Here is a 17,963-nt window from a genome sequence, read left to right as displayed (position 1 = left end):
AAAAATGCTCTAAGACTATGCTACATAAATTCTGGAAAAAACAAAATCCAACTTGCTCTGAAGAAAGAATTTTGAAGAGCTGACTACTGAGTTTTTTATATATTAAAAGAATACATGAGTCTTTATTTTGAAATAGCACAAATATCTTTCTTTAATTTTTAAGAGACTTAAAATAACCACTGAGACTAGAAAATGATAATAATAAATAAAAAATAAATAGATTAATTAATTAATTCAACCAGAAGAAAACTATAGATTATCTGCCAGAAACAATTACACTGACAATAAATGAAGAAAATTTATCTGAAAAGAAAATTAATATCTTCAAAGTGCTGAGTGAAAATACTCTCAATGTAGAATTCTATCTTGAATTAAATTTGCATTCCAGAGTAAGGAAAAGATAAGGTCATTTTCAAGGAAATAAACAAACCGAAAGAGACCAGTAGTAAAAAGTCACTAAGGGTGTATTTTAGTAAGATAGGAGTTAGACTCAGAAGGAAAAAATGGTAGAGGGAAAAGATAACAAGAAAAAAGGTAGAAAACTGGGGCGCCTGGGTGGCCCACTGGGTTAAAGCCTCCGCCTTCGACTCAGGTCAGGATCCCAGGGATAGACCCCTGCATTGGGCTCTCTGCTCAGCAGGGAGCCTGCCTCCCTTCCTCTCTCTCTGCCTGCCTCTCTGCCTACTTTTGATCTCTGTCTGTCAAATAAATAAATAAAATCTTAAAAAAAAAAGGTAGAAAACTAAAATTGGCAAATAGGGTGAGGATTTGTTGTAATGATAACATTCCTAAAAAATGCTGATTGTTAAGTAACATGTGAAATAAAATACTATAGAACATAATATTCAAGACAGAAAAGAAAACACAGGTTCAGAGTCTCTATGAGATAAATTGTTGTTGTGATAGAATCAGATAAAATTGGGAGTCAAAATGCAATTTTATGCATAAACCATCTTCAACTCTTATACATGTAAGAAACCACAGCCTCAGAACACATAAAGCTAAAATCTAAACAAAGTTGCTGCCTGCTTAGAAACAAAAGATTTAAACAGGACTCAAATTCCAACATAATAAACAAAATGTCCAGGATGTGACTGAAAATTGCCCATTATACCGAGAACAAAGACAACCACAACTTTGGTGAGAAGGAACAATGAAATGATGCCAATATTGAGATGAATCGGATGCTGGGATTATCTGACAAGGATTTCAAAGAAGCCATCCCCAAAATGCTTCAAAGTCAGTTAGAGCCTCTTGAAAAAAATGAATAGAAAGATGTGAGCAAAGAAATGGGAGCTGTTGGGACGCTTGGGTGGCTCAGTGGGTTAAGCCTCTGCCTTCGGCTCAGGTCATGGTCTCAGGGTCCTGGGATCAAGCCCCGCATCGGGTTCTCTGCTCGGCAGGGAGCCTGCTTTCCCCTCTCTCTGCCTGCCTATCTGCCTGCTTGTGATCTCAAATAAATAAATAAAATCTTAAAAAAAAAATGGGAGCTGTAAAGGAAAACAAAGTAGAAACTACATACGCGAAAGCTACGGTAATGTATATAAAACTCACTGCATGTGCCTGTTGGTAGGTGGATGATGGGAGGAAAGAAATCAGCGAATGTAAGCACAGATCAACTGGCCAGTCAATTGCAGCAACGGAAAGAAAAGAGACTGAGGGAAAAACGGGGGCCTCGGATAGCTGTGAGACCACAACAAAGATACAGTATCTGTGTTACCATGTCAGGAAGAGAGAAAAGAAAGCGGCACCAAAGAGTATTCAAAGAAACAATGGCCAGAGATTTTCTAAATTTGGTGAAGAAAACAAATATGCAGATTCAAGAAGCTGAGTGAAACTGAAATACAATAAACCTGAACAAATCTTACCTAGTCGTATCATCATTAAATGTCAGAAAACAAAAAACAAAGAAAAAAATTGAAAGCAGCCCAAGACAAATGATGCATTATCTATATGAAAACACCAATATGAGTCACAATGGATTTTTTTTTAAAGATTTTATTTATTTATTTGACAGAGATCACAAGTAGGCAGAGCGGCCGGCAGAGAGAGAGGGGAAAGCAGGCTCCCCGCTGAGCAGAGAGCCCGTTGTGGGGCTCAATCCCAGGACCCTGAGATCATGACTTGAGCCCAAGGCAGAGGCTTTAACCCACTGAGCCACCCAGGCACCCTGGATTTTTTTTTAAATCTGAAATAATGGAGGCTAGCATTCTTCACACATTATGTGGCACCTTTTTCAAAGACCAAAAGAAAGAGCTCAGCTCTGAACCTCATATCCAGCAAAACTATCCTTTGAGAATAAAGGAGGAATAAAGGCACACTAAGACAAAGAAACACTTAAGGAATTTCTTATTAGCAGACTCAATCTCTTAAATATTGTCAGAAGGGATTTCTTCAAATAGAAACGAATTGAAATCATCTTAATGCATCAAAAACAAAGAGGTAAAAATGGGAAGGGAAGACAGCTGCATGCATACAATAGTTACCCTTTTCCTTGTGAATTTTATATACTTGATGATTGAGACCAAAATTATCACACAATCTGCTACTCAAGACAATGAGTTTTTAAAGTGGAGAATGTAAAGAAACCAAAATGCAAGTCAAGTTCTCACACTTCACAGAAAATGTTGATATCAGGAAACTGAAAAATTCTGTGTGCTTCTTGTCATGGTGGTAGACCTCTCCAAATAGATCCACGTCCTAATCTCTGGAACCTGTGAATGTTACCTTAAATGGCAAAGCATAATTAAGATCTCAAATAGAATTAAAATTGCTAATCAGCTGCCCTTGAAATGGGAAGATTATCTGATTTATCCAAGTGGGAGCAGTGTAGTCACAAGGATTGTAATCACAGAGCCTTAAAAGCAGAAATGTAAGACAGTAGAGAATCCTAAAAAGAGATGGTGAAGCAAAAAGGGTTGAAGAGATGCAGTGGGTGTGAGGGAAGACTCAAGCCACCACTGGGGAAGAAAAGGCCATGAACCAAGGAGCGCAGCCAGCCTCCGGAAGTGCAAAACCTCAAGGAAACAGGTTGTCCCCTGGAGCCTCCTGAAATGCAGCCCTGCTGACACCCCAGTTTTTGCAGTGACACCTGTGTCCGTCTTCTGACCTCTACAGGACTAGATTTTTGCTTTTTTAAGCCATTAAATTTGTGGTAGTTTGTTATGTTAGTGACAGAAAATGAATCCATATTTTAATGTGAAGAATGGGAAGCTCTTGTAATAAATACCTAAAATAAGGAAGAGGTTTTTGAAATCGGCCATGCACAGAAGCTGAAAGAACTTTGAGAAGCATGATTAAAAAAAAAAACAAAAAACAAAACAAAACCACCTAGATTACCTTGAACACATTGTTAGTGGAAATGCAGATGGTAACACCCCTGCTGGTGAGACCTCAGAAGGAAGGGACATGTTATTGGAAACTGGTAGAAAAAAGAATACCTGCGAAATAGTCACAGAAAGCCTAACAAAATTGTGTCCTGAAATTATATGGAAAGCAAAAGTTGTAAATAAATCTGGCCTTGTTTCTTATTGGTGTTTACAGTGAAACTGGGAGAGGAAAAACATAAATTGAGATAAAAGTGTCACACAAAAACCAACGTGGACAGAATGATTTGAAAAATCCTTATCTTCTCAGGTTTGCGAAAGATACTGACACTAAGACTCGTCATCAGGAAACCACGCTCTAGAGAAAAATCCAGGAGTATGGCTAGACAACCCTTTGGCTTAGAACAATCAAAAAGTCAGTATTCAGTAACACAAAAGGCTCTTTGGAAAGATTAAGTATGCGGTTCTTAGATTCCCTCAGCCATCTCAGCAGAAAGCCAAAATAGAGATAGGATTATCTACAAAAGATATTTGGAAGTACCTCTCTTTTAACAGAATGAATCTCTGACATATATGGACATCTACAAGGTTTCTGACAATGCTGTAGTAGCATAAACCATGCCAGCTTGGACTGAAGGAGACAGGGTACAAAATGAAAGAATGTTGTTGGACCTCCAAAATTTTTCAGGCAAGGAACAGACTGTTAAAACTATTCAGCTGTAAGCATAAGTTACCACTGATACAAAAAAAAAAATAAATAAAGTAAAATAAAAAAGAAGAAAGAAAGAAGAAAAAAGATGACTCTAAGAAGCTAGAACATGGAGTCATGAAGCCACAGAGCAGATCCCAGGGCAAATAAATCACAGGGAATTATTCCCAACCCCTGAAACCAAATGGGATTTGCTTCATTGGACTATAAAATTGCTTCAGACTATTGCCTCCATTTCCTTTCATTTTTTTTCCCCTTTTAATACTATGACTAGTATCCTATGCCTGTCTCACCAATGTATTTTGGGAGCAGATAACTGAGTTTCACAGACTCACAAATGAAGGTAATTGTGCCTATGGGTGGATTCTACCTAGAGCTTTATCCAAATCTGATTGAGATTTGGAATTGAATGATATGATTTGGAATTTTTTATCTGATGACATTAGGAGAGATTTTTTGACTTCGAGTTGATGTCATAATGAGTTGAAGATATTGGAGACCAACAGAATCTTACTGACATATATTGAACACTGCACCCAACAAAAACAGAATATACATTTATTTCAAGTGCCTGTAAAACAGTCACCCAGATAAACTATATCCTGGACTATTAAAAAAAATTCAAAAATTTAAAAAACTGAAATTATATAGAATCTGTTTTCTAAACATAATGACCCTAAATAATATAATCAATGACGGAAATCAGTAATAGAAGGACAACAGGAAAATCTCTAAATACATGGAATTAAACAACATGCTTGTAAATAACCCATGGTCAAAAAACCTACAGTAGCAAACAATGCTTTCTTCTAAGATTAGGAATAAGACAAGATGTCTGCTCTCACCATTCTTATTTAACAGAGTACTGGAAGTACTCGCCACTGAAACAAGTCAAGAAAGAGAAATAAAAGGTATACAGATTAGGAAGGAAGAAGTAAAAGTTTCTCTTTATTTGCAGATGATATGGTTGTTACATAGAAAACTCTAAGAAATCTATCTTAAAAATCTAAGAAATAATAAATGAATTCAGCAAGGTACCAAGAAACAAGCTCAATACAAAATATTCCTGTTCCTACAAACTAACAACAGACACGGAATATAAAATTTTTAAAATATCATTTAAAATCACTTCAAAAATATTTTAAAAATAATTATTTAGGCACACATGTAACAAAAGATACACAGGGCCTCTGTGCTGAAAATTACAAAATGTTGATGAAAGAAATCAAAGAATCGAAGTACGTGTAGAGACGTAACATGTCTATGTGTCAGAAGACAACATGGTGAAGATGTCAGTTCTCCCCAAATCAATCTATCAGTTTAATGCAATTCCTAACAAAATCCCAACCAAAGTTTTGTAGATGCAGAGAATCTCATTTTAAATTTTTATTGATAGGCAAATATCCTAGAATATCTAAAATCATCACGACAAAGAAGAATGAAGAAGAAATAGTCATTCTATCGTATATTAAGGCCATAGTATTAGCTATAGTCGTTGACAATGTGTGATATTGGAAAAGGGATAAGCAGATAAATATAGGACAGAAAATGGAATCTAGACCAAACAGAAATATGCCTAAACAAGTATGCTTAACTGATTTTTGATAAATGTACAGAAGCATTTCAATAAAGCAAAGATAGCCCTTTTTCAACAAATAGTGCTGGAGCGAATGGAAATCCACAGGCAAAAAAACAAAAAACAAAAACAAAAAAACTGGACCTCAACCTAAACCCCACATACCGTACAAAAACTAAATCAATCTGTAATGAATTACAGACTTGAATGTAACGCATAAAACAAATTAACACTTTAAGAAAAAAAAATGTGGGAAAAAATCTTCAGGACCTAAACTCAGCAAAGAGTTCTCAGACACAAAAAACATGTTCTATGAAAAGAAAAATGATAAATTAGATCTCATCAAAAGTCAATGCTTTTGCCCTTGCAAAAGCCCTTGAAAAGAAGATGAAAAGATAGTCAACTTATAGACTGGGAGAAAATATTTGCAAACCAACATCCAACAAGGACTACTGTAAAAATATACGAAGAAAACTCTCAAAACTCAACACCTACAAAAAATGCAGTTGGAAGATGGGCAAAAGTCACGAATTCATATTTTACCAAAGACGATATGCAGGAAAGACATTCATTATCATAGACCATCAGGGTGACAAAGATTAAAACTACAGTAAGTCATCACTATCCACCTATTAGAATGAATAACTTTTTTTAAATGATGACAACACTAACTGCTAGTGAGAAATCAGAGAAACCGGATCACTCATACTTTGCTGGGGGGATTGCAAAATGGTACAGCGCACAGAAAAACACTTTGCCATTCTTATAAGGCTAATTAGCTTCTGACCCAGCAGTTGCATTCCTAGGCCTTCATAAAGGAGAAATAAAAATGTAAATTCACATAAAAACTTGTATATAAATATTCATAGCAGCTTTATTCGTAACAGCCAAAAACTAAAAATATCCCTGATATCCTTCAAGAGATGAACAATTAAACAAACTAAAAAAATCAAATCCTTATTTGAATTGGACTCTAATAAATTTCGGAGTTCCTTGAAATCACATGATGGAATTTAGGTGGGTAGGAAGAACATTTTTGGAGGAAATATAAATTAGTATATAAAAGCAATCATTTGTTCACTTGCTGAAAATGTTAACTTACTACAGAATGGACTTGTGCCAGTAGTATCCAAAAACACAGTGGTCTCTTTTCTTGCATTTAAAACATCTTTCCATAGCTCAGCTTGATAACCTAAGATTTGAGAAAGAAACATTAGAAACCAGATTTCCATCAAAGAGCATACAAAGCTTTCAAATCGCTAAAGCAACTAAAGAATCAATGTGTTATAACAATAATTATGATGATAATTTATGATTTTTATAACTTAAAACCACTTTCCAAATAATTTTATAGTCTATTCATTTTAATTACATTATAAATCAAATTCAAGATTCACAAACAAATGCCCTCCCTGGAAACCTTATCAGAGCTACGCGGACTCCATACGGCTACAATCCATTTGTAGCAGTTTTTACTATTTTTTATAAATTCAGAATTTTACATGTACCTCCTTTTAGTAAATTCAGCAGAATAAAATGGCTAGATAAAACAAACACAAAATTTAGTTTCATGAGTACAGCTCCCAGTTCTCCTACGTATACATATTCATAGATGTATGATGCATGTGTAACATAAGTGTATTGTATAGATAACATCTATATTCCAGATACCTATGTTATTAGTACATTTGAAATATTATCACATATACACATATATTTAGAATGCTTCCTACTTTATGTACTTGTCTGTTCCCACATCGCTACCACCGAACTTGAAATCTGAATGTAATAGAAAGAACACTGAATTGAGAATTAAGAAGTTTAACTCTATTTCTCACTTGTGTCCTTACATAATCCTTCTGTTCACACTGGGTCACAGTTTTCTCACTTAAATGGAAAAGCAATGAGACCAGAAAAGCAATCCCCAACATGAGGTCTGGAGAAAAAAAAAGGAATCCCACAAGACGTCTTCTGGACAGAAGGGGTCTATGAGAAAATAGGTCTGGCAAAGCCTGCAGATTGCCTGCCTCTCTTAGCAATTCTCTATGTGCCTTAGTATAGACCTCCTGCCCAAGAAAACTGCAGAAAGCTGTTTAATTCAGTCACTGTAATTGCTTCCCATTTCATTGAGCCCCTTTGGCTTCGGAAACATTTCTAGCAGATCCTGATCATGACACTGATAAGATGTTACATGCTCCTGACAAGCTTGGGGTCTGGTGATCTCTTCAGAAAATCCTGAGCAAAAAACAGCCTCTGAGACTCTTTCAGCTCTACCGTTCTATTTTTATGTGGATTCTTTTTTCCTCTATAATTTCCCACCGCCAGGCTGTCCTTATCGAAAGTTGCAATACGTAACCGCTCTTGCCAAGATTTATCGATTTGGAAGGTGTGAACCATATATGATTCATGCCTACTTGCTAATAGCAAATGAAAAGCTAACTATGGCTTACACCTCTCCACTTGCTCCTAAGACTTACCATAAAAATAAAAACCCTCAGTGCCACTAAAAACGCACAAGTCTCAAGAAAAAAAAATGCAGTCTTTCTTTAGTGGAAATACAGGTGAATGATAGTGAGATTCCTTTACAAAGCAAGAGCAAGGGTCATCATGGACCACCAAATTTGCACACTACATTGAGCACAGTTGTTTAAATTCCACTGAGCCGTTGATTAAATTCTCTTCACTAAACACCTTAAAAATATTTAGTAGGAAATAAACTGTTTTCTCTGGTTGTTCCCAGGTAATTTTTCCATAAAATGCTAACATGTTCACAAGTAAATATGGAAGCTTCCAGCAAAAATACTAGCAATTATGTGATTCATTTTCCATTGAAACTTAATTATAAGTCTCGCTTACCTAGCCTAGGACATGATTTGCCCTTGTTGTAGTCACAGTCTACACATGAACCAGCTTTGAAATCTTCATATGAAGGACAAGGAAATGAAACAAAATTGCACTTTGTCTCCAAAGAGGCCATGAACAAGTAAACTGCTCTCTGGTGGTCGCATTTAATATATTGAATTCCTTAAGTGTTAAAAATCAAGCAGAGGAAGGACAGATGTATTAAACCAAGTTCAAGTAAACTAGAGAAAAATTAAAGGTTACGTTCTACTCAATACTATGTGCTTATGAATATTAAAGTGTTGACTACAATGCACAGTTTTATCTCAAGCAATTAAATAAGTAGTAACATTAAAAATTTAAATTTAGTAAGCTTTTACATGAGATTTATAAGAAATTTTTCTGAAGTACTAATTACCACAGGAAAAAAATGTTCAATTTCAATAATCTGACAAACTCCATAAACACAGTGCTACCATAGTTAATAACTCTGTGCACATCTTTCCCGTCTAACCTCACACCACTAACATTTCTACTCAGTGTCAGAGAGGACCAGGAAACCAGGTAACATTAAAGCTTTATCATGTCTATTTCTTTCTCCAACGTCTCACATCCTTATAACATTTGACCAAACTTCTCTAGCCACAGTGGCCTTTTGCTATGTGTTACTTGACAAGTTGTCATTGGAGACATCAAAACATTGCTTCCTATGACTCTGAAGTGAGCCAAATTCCACACCTGGAGCAGCGGCTCAGCTACTTATTTAAGAACTGAGTGCAACAGGGCGCCTGGGTGGCTCAGTGGGTTAAGCCTCTGCCTTCAGCTCAGATCATGATCTCAGGGTCCTGGGATCGAGCCCCGCATCAGGCTCTCTGCTCCGCAGGGGGCCTGACCCCTCCTCTCTCTCTGCCTGCCCCTCCGCCTACTTGCGATCTCTCTGTCAAATAAATAAATCTTAAAAAAAAAAAAAAAAGACAAATCATAAGTGACTCTTAATCTCACAAAACAAACTGAGGGTTGCTGGGGGCAGGGGGGTGGGGTTACGGACATTGGGGAGGGTATGTGCTATGGTGAGTGCTGTGAAGTGTGTGAACCTGGAGATTCACAGACCTGTACCCCTGAGGATAAAAATATATTATATGTTTATAAAAAATAAAAAATTAAAAAAAAAAAAAGAATCGAGTACAAGAGATTATGAATCTGTACTTGTATGGTATCGGAGTGATGGTAAAGATTAAATCCTGATACCAAACTCATGTTACAGGACACCCAGGCCCTCGGTGCTTCTTCACTGACTTAGCACTTCGAATGTTTAAAATCATAAAATAAAGCTGTTGAAGCTAATGCAATGGATCCCACCATGACCAGATGGGATACCGACTGCTAAACTTTATGAACTGAGAAAAATCCAATTCAACCATTTTTTGACAATTACTCCCCCGAATCATGAGCAAGGGTGATCAAAATCTTACCCACAGATTAAAAAGGAAAAAAGTAAATTTGATTTTCTTTCATCATTTGAATCATACGTAATTCATTCAAATGATACGTAATTCATTCATTGGTATACCTGATAAAATGGACTTAGGACAGCCAGGTTGTGTTTTTCCTCCATTTGGATAAAAATCTATATGTCCCACAGGCTCTTTAATGCCTAAACCTAGAAAGAAAAACACTCAGAAATCACAAAGTAAATATAATCAGGTCAACAACACTTTTACAAAATAAAATCTCCTATAAATTCCACTGAAAGTGACTCCTAAAATTTGAATTGAAAATAAAACAGAGGCCATTTTTTTTAAAAAAAGATGCATTTTTCTGGTATTAATGCCTCACATTAATTCCTCATGAAAATTATGTCATTAATTTAACATATTTACCAGTCACCAATTTACTATGGGTCCATGGCAGTTCCATGAGCCACACATATATAAGAAAGAAAGTATAACAGAGCAAAACTCCTTTCTGTAGTAGAAATTACATCTTGGTGGAGAAAGACATAAAAAACAAGTACAGATACAGTATGTCAGAGCATAAGTGCTGAAGAGAAGACACAAGGGGCCTAAGAGGACCCTAAGTGCCTGGTCAGGGTGGTAGGCTGGTTGCACTTTGAAGTAGTTTGGTTAGGGAATTTCCTAGTAAGGCAGTAGAGTCACACAGTGACATGAAGGATGTGAGTGAGACAGTGAGACAAGTAGGAAATTATGTGAGCATACCTGAAGTACTCAGAGAAGCCAGGTTAGCCAGAGCATAGGGTGTAAGAGGGAGCTCCGGAGGAAATCAAGTCATAGAGGACCTTTTAGGCAAGTGGGATCATTTGCTTACACTCTGCATAAGGCCTCAGACTTGGTACTAGATTCACTAACTAGAAAAAACTACATAAGCCGCTTCAGCTGGAACAAAGTGGGCCAGAGTGACAGAAATGTGCAGCCATGTCTTAAGGGTGTCCGTATACCTGTGGATCCTCCGGGCATTGGGTAAGGTGCAAATGCTGGGTCCACTATTACCAACATGGGGGTTAAAACCCAGGGGAAGTCATGGGAATGAGACAGGGTAGCAAGCTCAGAATACTTGGGGAATGTGATAAGATCTGAAAATCTTGCTGCAAAGTCCTGACTCCTGACACTTTGGCTTAAGGCACAAGAAATTTCCTACATGATTAACTCTTGAAAGTGATCCACAATAGATTTACTTAGCAAAGACAAACACTTGGGTCTGACAGTAGGATTAAGATGCAGGACAGGATTTAGTGACAGTACCTAACAGAATAAGATAGCTGCTGGTGAGGTTAGCAGAGCCTGAGGACACTGGGCCTGTGCGTTATAGTGGAGGGGAGCTAGTGCGTTAGGAAAGGCAAAGTACAATTCAGATAACCTCGTCAGAACTCCTTAGAATCCAGGGAAGTATGAGAGTGATTTGACTGTGACCTGCTGAGGGTATGCTAGCCAATCCCTCTTTACATTCCATCATCTGTTTGCATTCTCTTAAATATGACCAAAAAAAAAAATAAGTCCAATAATTTTTTTTTTTTTTTAAATTTTGGAGATCGTTACAATTTCCCTATTCTGAATTCAACATGGAGTTCCAAGACTAGGAGTTCCAGGTTGGAGACATCATTTTCTCCAATCTGCCACTAAAGTAGAATCAAACCAAGAAGACTCCTCGGGAATCAGGGAGAAGCAAAAGACATATTTATATTAACTTACAAGCAGCCCTTGATTCATTCAGGCATGTTTTTCCCCTTTACCAGAAGGAAGGGGCAGAGAAGTTTGGTCTGTGTAGGTCATTCATTTCCTTGGATTCAAGGAGGGTAAGGAGAGTAGCTATGGCTTTTTAAATTTTCTTTTTATTATAATTTAATATACATGTACTCAAATAAGAACATAAATCTATAGATTATTATAAAGCAAATAGCCACTATTTATAACTATCACACCCATGTCAAGAAATAGCACCTAGAAATCCCTAGCTCTTACCTAATTACCAGTTTCTCCCTTCCTTTATAAATAATAACATCTTTTAATAAAATAATTTTTTTGCTATTCTTTACCTTCCAAGGATGCCTCCCAAAACATCACAGTTTAGATTTGCCCGTTTTGGAACTGTATATAAATTGACTCATATTTCATGTAGCTTTTGTGTAACCCTTTTATTATAAACTTGCTTTTTTATAATAATCCAAATTGGGTGTGATTCATTATCCATTTTTATATGTTGTAGAATTGGTTTACTAATGTAATGTTTACATAGAATTTTTGCATCCATGGTTAGAAGAGAGAATATCTACAAATTTTTTTCTGTAATGTCTATCTCGAGTTTTGACATTTTTATGATGGCTTTTAAAAAAGTTATAAACAGTTTCCAACTCTTTATTATTCTTTGAAATCATTTGTGTGAAAGTGGTCTTACTTTTCCCTTAATTATTTGGTAGAGATGAATAATTTGCTTAGAATTTACTTTGTTGGAAGTCTTTAAATTACAAGTTTTATTTCATTAATATTTATAGAACTATTCAAATTTTCTTTCTTAATTTCTCAGTTTGGTAAATGCTTTTGCTTTTTCATAAAAATTTTTCTATTTTATATACCATAACATATAATCACACATTTTCATATTTATTTGCATAATATTGTTCATTACATCATAATATGATCAATTTCATACCTGTAGTATCTGTAAAACTTTTTCTATTTTATTTTATTTTTTCATATATATATATATATACACATATATATATATAGATATATATATATATATGGATTTTATTTATTTTTCAGAGAGAGAGAGCAAGCGCACAAGCAGGGGGAGCGACAGACAGAGGAAGAAGCAGGCTCCACAATGAGCAATGTGCCCAAGTGGGACTTGATCCCAGGACCCTGGGATCATGACCTGAGTCAGAGGCAGACACTTAACTGACTGAGCCACCCAAGTGTCCCTTTATTTGTTTTTAAGGTTTTATTTATTTATTTGAGAGCGAGAGAGGGAGCGCGAGCATGAGTGGGGGAAGGGCAGAGGGACAGGGAAAAGCAGGGAGCCAGGTGCCGGGCTTGATCCCAGGACCCCAAGACCGGAGCAAAGAGCAGATGCTTAACCTACTGAGCCATCCAGGTGCCCTTTTAAAAATTATTGATATTCACTGTGCCTTCTATTTTTGTTCTATTTTTTTTCCCCAAGAATATATTAAATTGGAGGCTGGATATATAAAATTTAAGCATTCTATATTCCTCCATTTCATGGAAAGAAGGTAAAAATAAGATATTTTACAAGCCTCATGTAAGGGTTTCAAAAATACTTCCCATACTCTAAGCATCAGGAAACCTGCCATAAGAAAAGTAACTCCGAATTACAAAAGTTTACTTCCCTGGAATTTTTCTATCTTCTGGATGTTGGACTGTAATTTTTTCCTGATATCCCAGCACGGATGTTAGTTCAAATTATCCAATTCATAATTTTGGAAGGCCACGTAGTGTTTTAACATATATAACCGAATATGAACAAAAACTACTGTAAGTAGATGCACTCGCTGATTAATATTCAAGGAAAAGGTAGTGTCTGCCAGATATGTGCTGACCCCAAGTATCTCATTCAGAAATTCCCTGAGACAGGTGGATATGCAGCATCAAAATTCTGTGTCCCTCATTTGCAATGGTTGTGAAAAGATTAATCAAAGGTGCCAACAATGTGGCATCAAGTGGTAAGTTAGGTCTGATAGACTGGTCATATAGAGATGTTGGGTCTGAAAAAAAAAACTGAAACAGTTCTTTTTAATTAGGAAAAGCCAAAAATGCAAAGAAAAATAATAAGCCTGGGTGGCTCAGTGGCTCAGCTGGTTAAAGCCTCTGCCTTTGGTTCAGGTCATGATCCCAGGGTCCTGGAATCTAGCCCTGCATTAGGCTCTCTGCTCAGCAGGGAGCCTGCTTCCTCCTCTATCTCTGCCTACTTGTGATCTCTGTCTGTCAAATAAATAAATAAGATCTTTGGGCCACCTGGGTGGCTCAGTGGGTTAAAGCCTCTGCTTTTGGCTCAGGCTGTGATCCCAGGGTCCTGGGATTGAGCCCCGAATCAAAACGGGCTCTCTGCTCAGCAGGGAGCCTGCTTCCTCCTCTCTCTCTGCCTGCCTGTCTGCCTACTTGTGATCTCTGTCTGCCAAATAAATACATAAAATCTTTAAAAAAAAAAGAAAAATAATAAAAAGTATGAAGAGCTAATTCAAAGGCCACAGGTAAAGCTGAAGTTGGGATTTCAGAAACAAGAGCTCAGAGAACTGCAGAGAACTGGGCAACAGGTGCACTGTGTGTGGGATAAATAAGTGAACTTGGATTCCAAAAAAGGAACAGAACGATAGGCAAAGAGAGGCTCAATCCCCTGGCATGTATTCATAGAAGCTGAAAAGTTGTGCTCTGTGGCATCTATGGCATATGTATCTCTCACAAAGGAATTGGTATGAATCACAACAAGGACAATTCAGAGGACTATGGGAGCAAATAAATTACCCGAACCAAAGAGAAAAGAGACCTGAGGAAACAGGGAAATCAGAACAGCCTTAGCATGGCTTCCTCGCTTCTCCATGGTAGCCCCGTATCCTGCCCGTGCCCACAGCCACAGCACATGTAAATTATCAGCTGGTCAGAGCAACAAACTAGGGAGGCGTAGACTCTGGAATCATAAGATTCCAAATTCTGGCTCTGACACTTGTGGCCGTGATCCTAGCTTCCTGAACAGCAATAAAAAGGGGACGATATTTCCTTATCTCATGGGGATTAGGGGAATGACGTAATTCATTCACAGAAAGCATCTAAAACACTGCCTAAGGTATAGGAAGTGCTCAATAAATAGTAGTATCATCAAATTCATATGAGGAAGGGCCTCGGGGCCATCTAAATTCTTCCTTGAATTGTCTATCCAAAGCACTCAGGCTCAAACTACCAACAGCCTGTTGGACATTTTCAGGAATATAATTAAAAACAATAGAGAAATTATTTCCCTGTCTTTACGGGAGGGTATTCATCTGTGCCTGAAACAGTATGTTCACTTCTACTTGATACACATCACATGAGAAAGTGAGTAGAGAGAATGGTAACCTAAATATAGCAGGAACATTAAGCATGGGAGAAACTCTGATCAATTAAAATTGACGGGGCGCCTGGGTGGCTCAGTGGGTTAAGCTGCTGCCTTCGGCTCAGGTCATGATCTCAGGGTCCTGGGATCGAGTCCCGCGTCGGGCTCTCTGCTCAGCAGGGAGCCTGTGTCCTCCGCTCTCTCTGCCTGCCTCTCTGCCTACCTGTGATCTCTCTCTGTCAAATAAATAAATAAAATATTAAAAAAATAAATAAATAAAATAAAATAAAATAAAATTGTCAACAGCATGAACAAGGTGAAGAAGTACTTTTTATCAAGTTTCCATTTTTTAGGATGATAAGACCAGTCCTTGAAACCGGAAAGAGGGTAAGCGAATGGCAAAAAGTGCCATTTGACATCACGAACTCCAAGAAATATTGCTTGTGAGAAATAGAATCATTTTATAATAATTTATATTTTATAATAATTTATAATATATAATATATATTATATATAATATAATATGTTTATAATTTATAATAATGACTCATCGTCACTTTACCCACTACTCTTTGCCCTTTTATGTTCTCATCCTCCCCAATGTCTACAACTTTTCATTTTCAAATAATTTAGCAATAAATCCTACATTGTTACCATTGGCATCAGAATGGATAACATCCACAAACTTCGCATCGGTGTAAGCTAATCTGTCATTAGGTGATTTTCCAGAGAATTTTGGCCCAGCAGGGTCAAGACCTGAAATTCAAGAAAGAAACTACCAGTCGAATCAATTCCTACTACAGTGCTTATTAGATCGTATGTTTGCATTATTATTACATTATAATCATGTCTATATAGTTTGAACTTAAACTTGTGCAAAAACTAATATTAAGATAAATGAAACTAGATGAATAGCAAATATCTTCGTTATCTGAATGATACTTTTCACCAATCATCAGTTTATCAACAATCTAATGTTAAGCCACACTTAAAGATGCCTCAACAAAACTGTAGGTTTTACTTTCTTAGCATTTTTACTTAAGAAGTACTTAGGGATAGGAGCACATGGGTGGCTCAGTCGTTAGACATCTGCCTTCGGCTCAGGTCATGGTCCCAGGGTCCTGGGATGAAATCCCACATTGGGCTCCCTGCTCAGCAGGAAGTCCGCTTCTCCCTCCCCCAGTCCCCCTGCTTGTGTTCCCTCTCTCACTGTCTCTCTGTCAAATAAAAAACAAAAATAAAACAAAACCAAAAACAAAAAAAAGAAAGGAAAAAAAGAAGTAGTACTTACAGATAAACCGCTAGTAACTTTACAGTTAATAATAAGTAACTACTACTGTCCTGAGAGGGAGGGGAAATGAGTAATATCCTGGTCCTGTCTTGAACCTCATGCCTTATTAGTTCATCCCAGATCTATCTGCAGTTCTAATATGATTTTTAAGTGCCAAATACAATTTGGGATGTGGCATAAAACATACTATTATCTTATCATTCATTTTTCACAAAAGTTTCCCACATACACACAAGAAAAGAAAAATGTATTAAGAGTTCCATGGGCTATAGATATTATTTATGGTGTATCTGAAATTTTGGTGGTTTTTTTTTTTTAAGATTTTATTTATTTGACACAGAGAGAGAGAGAGCATAAGAAGGGGAGCAGCAGAGGGAAAGAGAGAAGCAGGCTCTCTGTGGAGTAGGGAGCCCCACATGGGACTAGATCCCAAGACCCTGAGATCATGACCTGAGCCAAAGGCAGACCCTTAACTGACTGAGCACCCAGGCGCCCCGTATTTGAAATTTTAAATAGAAATTCTAGGCTCATGACCTACTGGCATGTGTTAAAAAGGTGAGGGTGTGGGAAGGAGGTAAAATTCAACAACTTGAGAACTTCTATGCAATGGAAGATACAATCATCTCAAAAAAGATATTTTAAAAAATAAAATATAATGTTGCTCATCTCAAGCCCTTCTCCTATCCTAGTTTATTTAAGCTCACTTAACTGAATGAGGCAGAAATTTCTCTTCTCATGAATAATTCTGATGTAGAACTACCACATTTGCTGGACTTTTAAACCTTGATGATTGCTTGGCCTATGGAGTCAATTGAACTGGAATAAAGTGTGAGTAAACACATCTTTTTTTTTTTCTTTTAAAGATTTTATGTATTTATTTGACAGACAGAGATCACAGGTAGGCAGAGAGGCAAGGAGAGAGAGCGGAGGAAGGGAAGCAGGCTCCCTGCTGAGCAGAGAGCCAGATGCAGGGCTTGATCCCAGGACCCTAGGACCACGACCCGAGCAGAAGGCGGAGGCTTCAACCCACTGAGCCACCCAGGTGCTCATCTTAACATAAAGTAGGATGACTATAGTGGTTGAAACAGAATGGGCTTTGGATGCTAGAAAATTCTGTATAAATCCTGGCTTAGCTGTTCAAAACTTTTTGACCTTCTCCCCCTACATTCATTCCATTAACCTGTTTTCACACCTGAATAATGGGGATAATATTAAAACTGATCAGAATAAGGATAGTAAGGTTATACTTAAGGTTTGTAAACATCCTGTCTGTGCAATTTATTCACCTCTCCCTGCCCCCTTTGCCTAACTTAATACTCTATTACTTTTATTAACACTTGAAATCATTATAAATCTTCTATGGACACAGATCTCAATAGTTGTTAAAAAGTTGAATTGACTGGAGAGGGATATGATCTTTCTATTCTAAAATCACCACCATTCCCAAATGGAAGCATGAAAATCCATGTCAGTACTATTTGGTTACTAAGCTTTCTGGATGCAGGAATTCTGTTACAAAAATATAAGGGGTATCAGGATCTAGACTCCCTCAATCTGGGATATCAACTCCTGATTCTCTCTTCTGCTGTTCAAATAAAATTTTTAAAATAATTGGAATGTGTCAAAGTTTATGAAAATTAAGCACACGGTTCTTTTTTTTTT

General features: G+C 37.0%; 1 protein-coding gene across 1 annotated transcript in view; it reads right to left on the bottom strand.

Annotated features, from left to right (window-relative positions):
- The window catches only part of LIPI (lipase I), a 59,350-nt gene that overhangs the window by 17,251 nt on the left and 24,136 nt on the right, over positions 1 to 17,963 (bottom strand). Inside the window, exons 4-7 of the mRNA XM_047739185.1 lie at positions 15,665 to 15,766; positions 10,023 to 10,112; positions 8,468 to 8,635; positions 6,714 to 6,803 (exon numbers count right to left, since the gene is read on the bottom strand). Of these exons, the coding sequence (XP_047595141.1) occupies positions 6,714 to 6,803; positions 8,468 to 8,635; positions 10,023 to 10,112; positions 15,665 to 15,766 (450 nt within the window). The remainder of the gene's footprint in view (positions 1 to 6,713; positions 6,804 to 8,467; positions 8,636 to 10,022; positions 10,113 to 15,664; positions 15,767 to 17,963) is intronic.

Source organism: Lutra lutra, chromosome 1 (genome assembly GCF_902655055.1).
Source record: "Lutra lutra chromosome 1, mLutLut1.2, whole genome shotgun sequence".
Taxonomy (NCBI): domain Eukaryota; kingdom Metazoa; phylum Chordata; class Mammalia; order Carnivora; family Mustelidae; genus Lutra; species Lutra lutra.
This window is presented reverse-complemented; position numbering and strand designations above follow the sequence as displayed.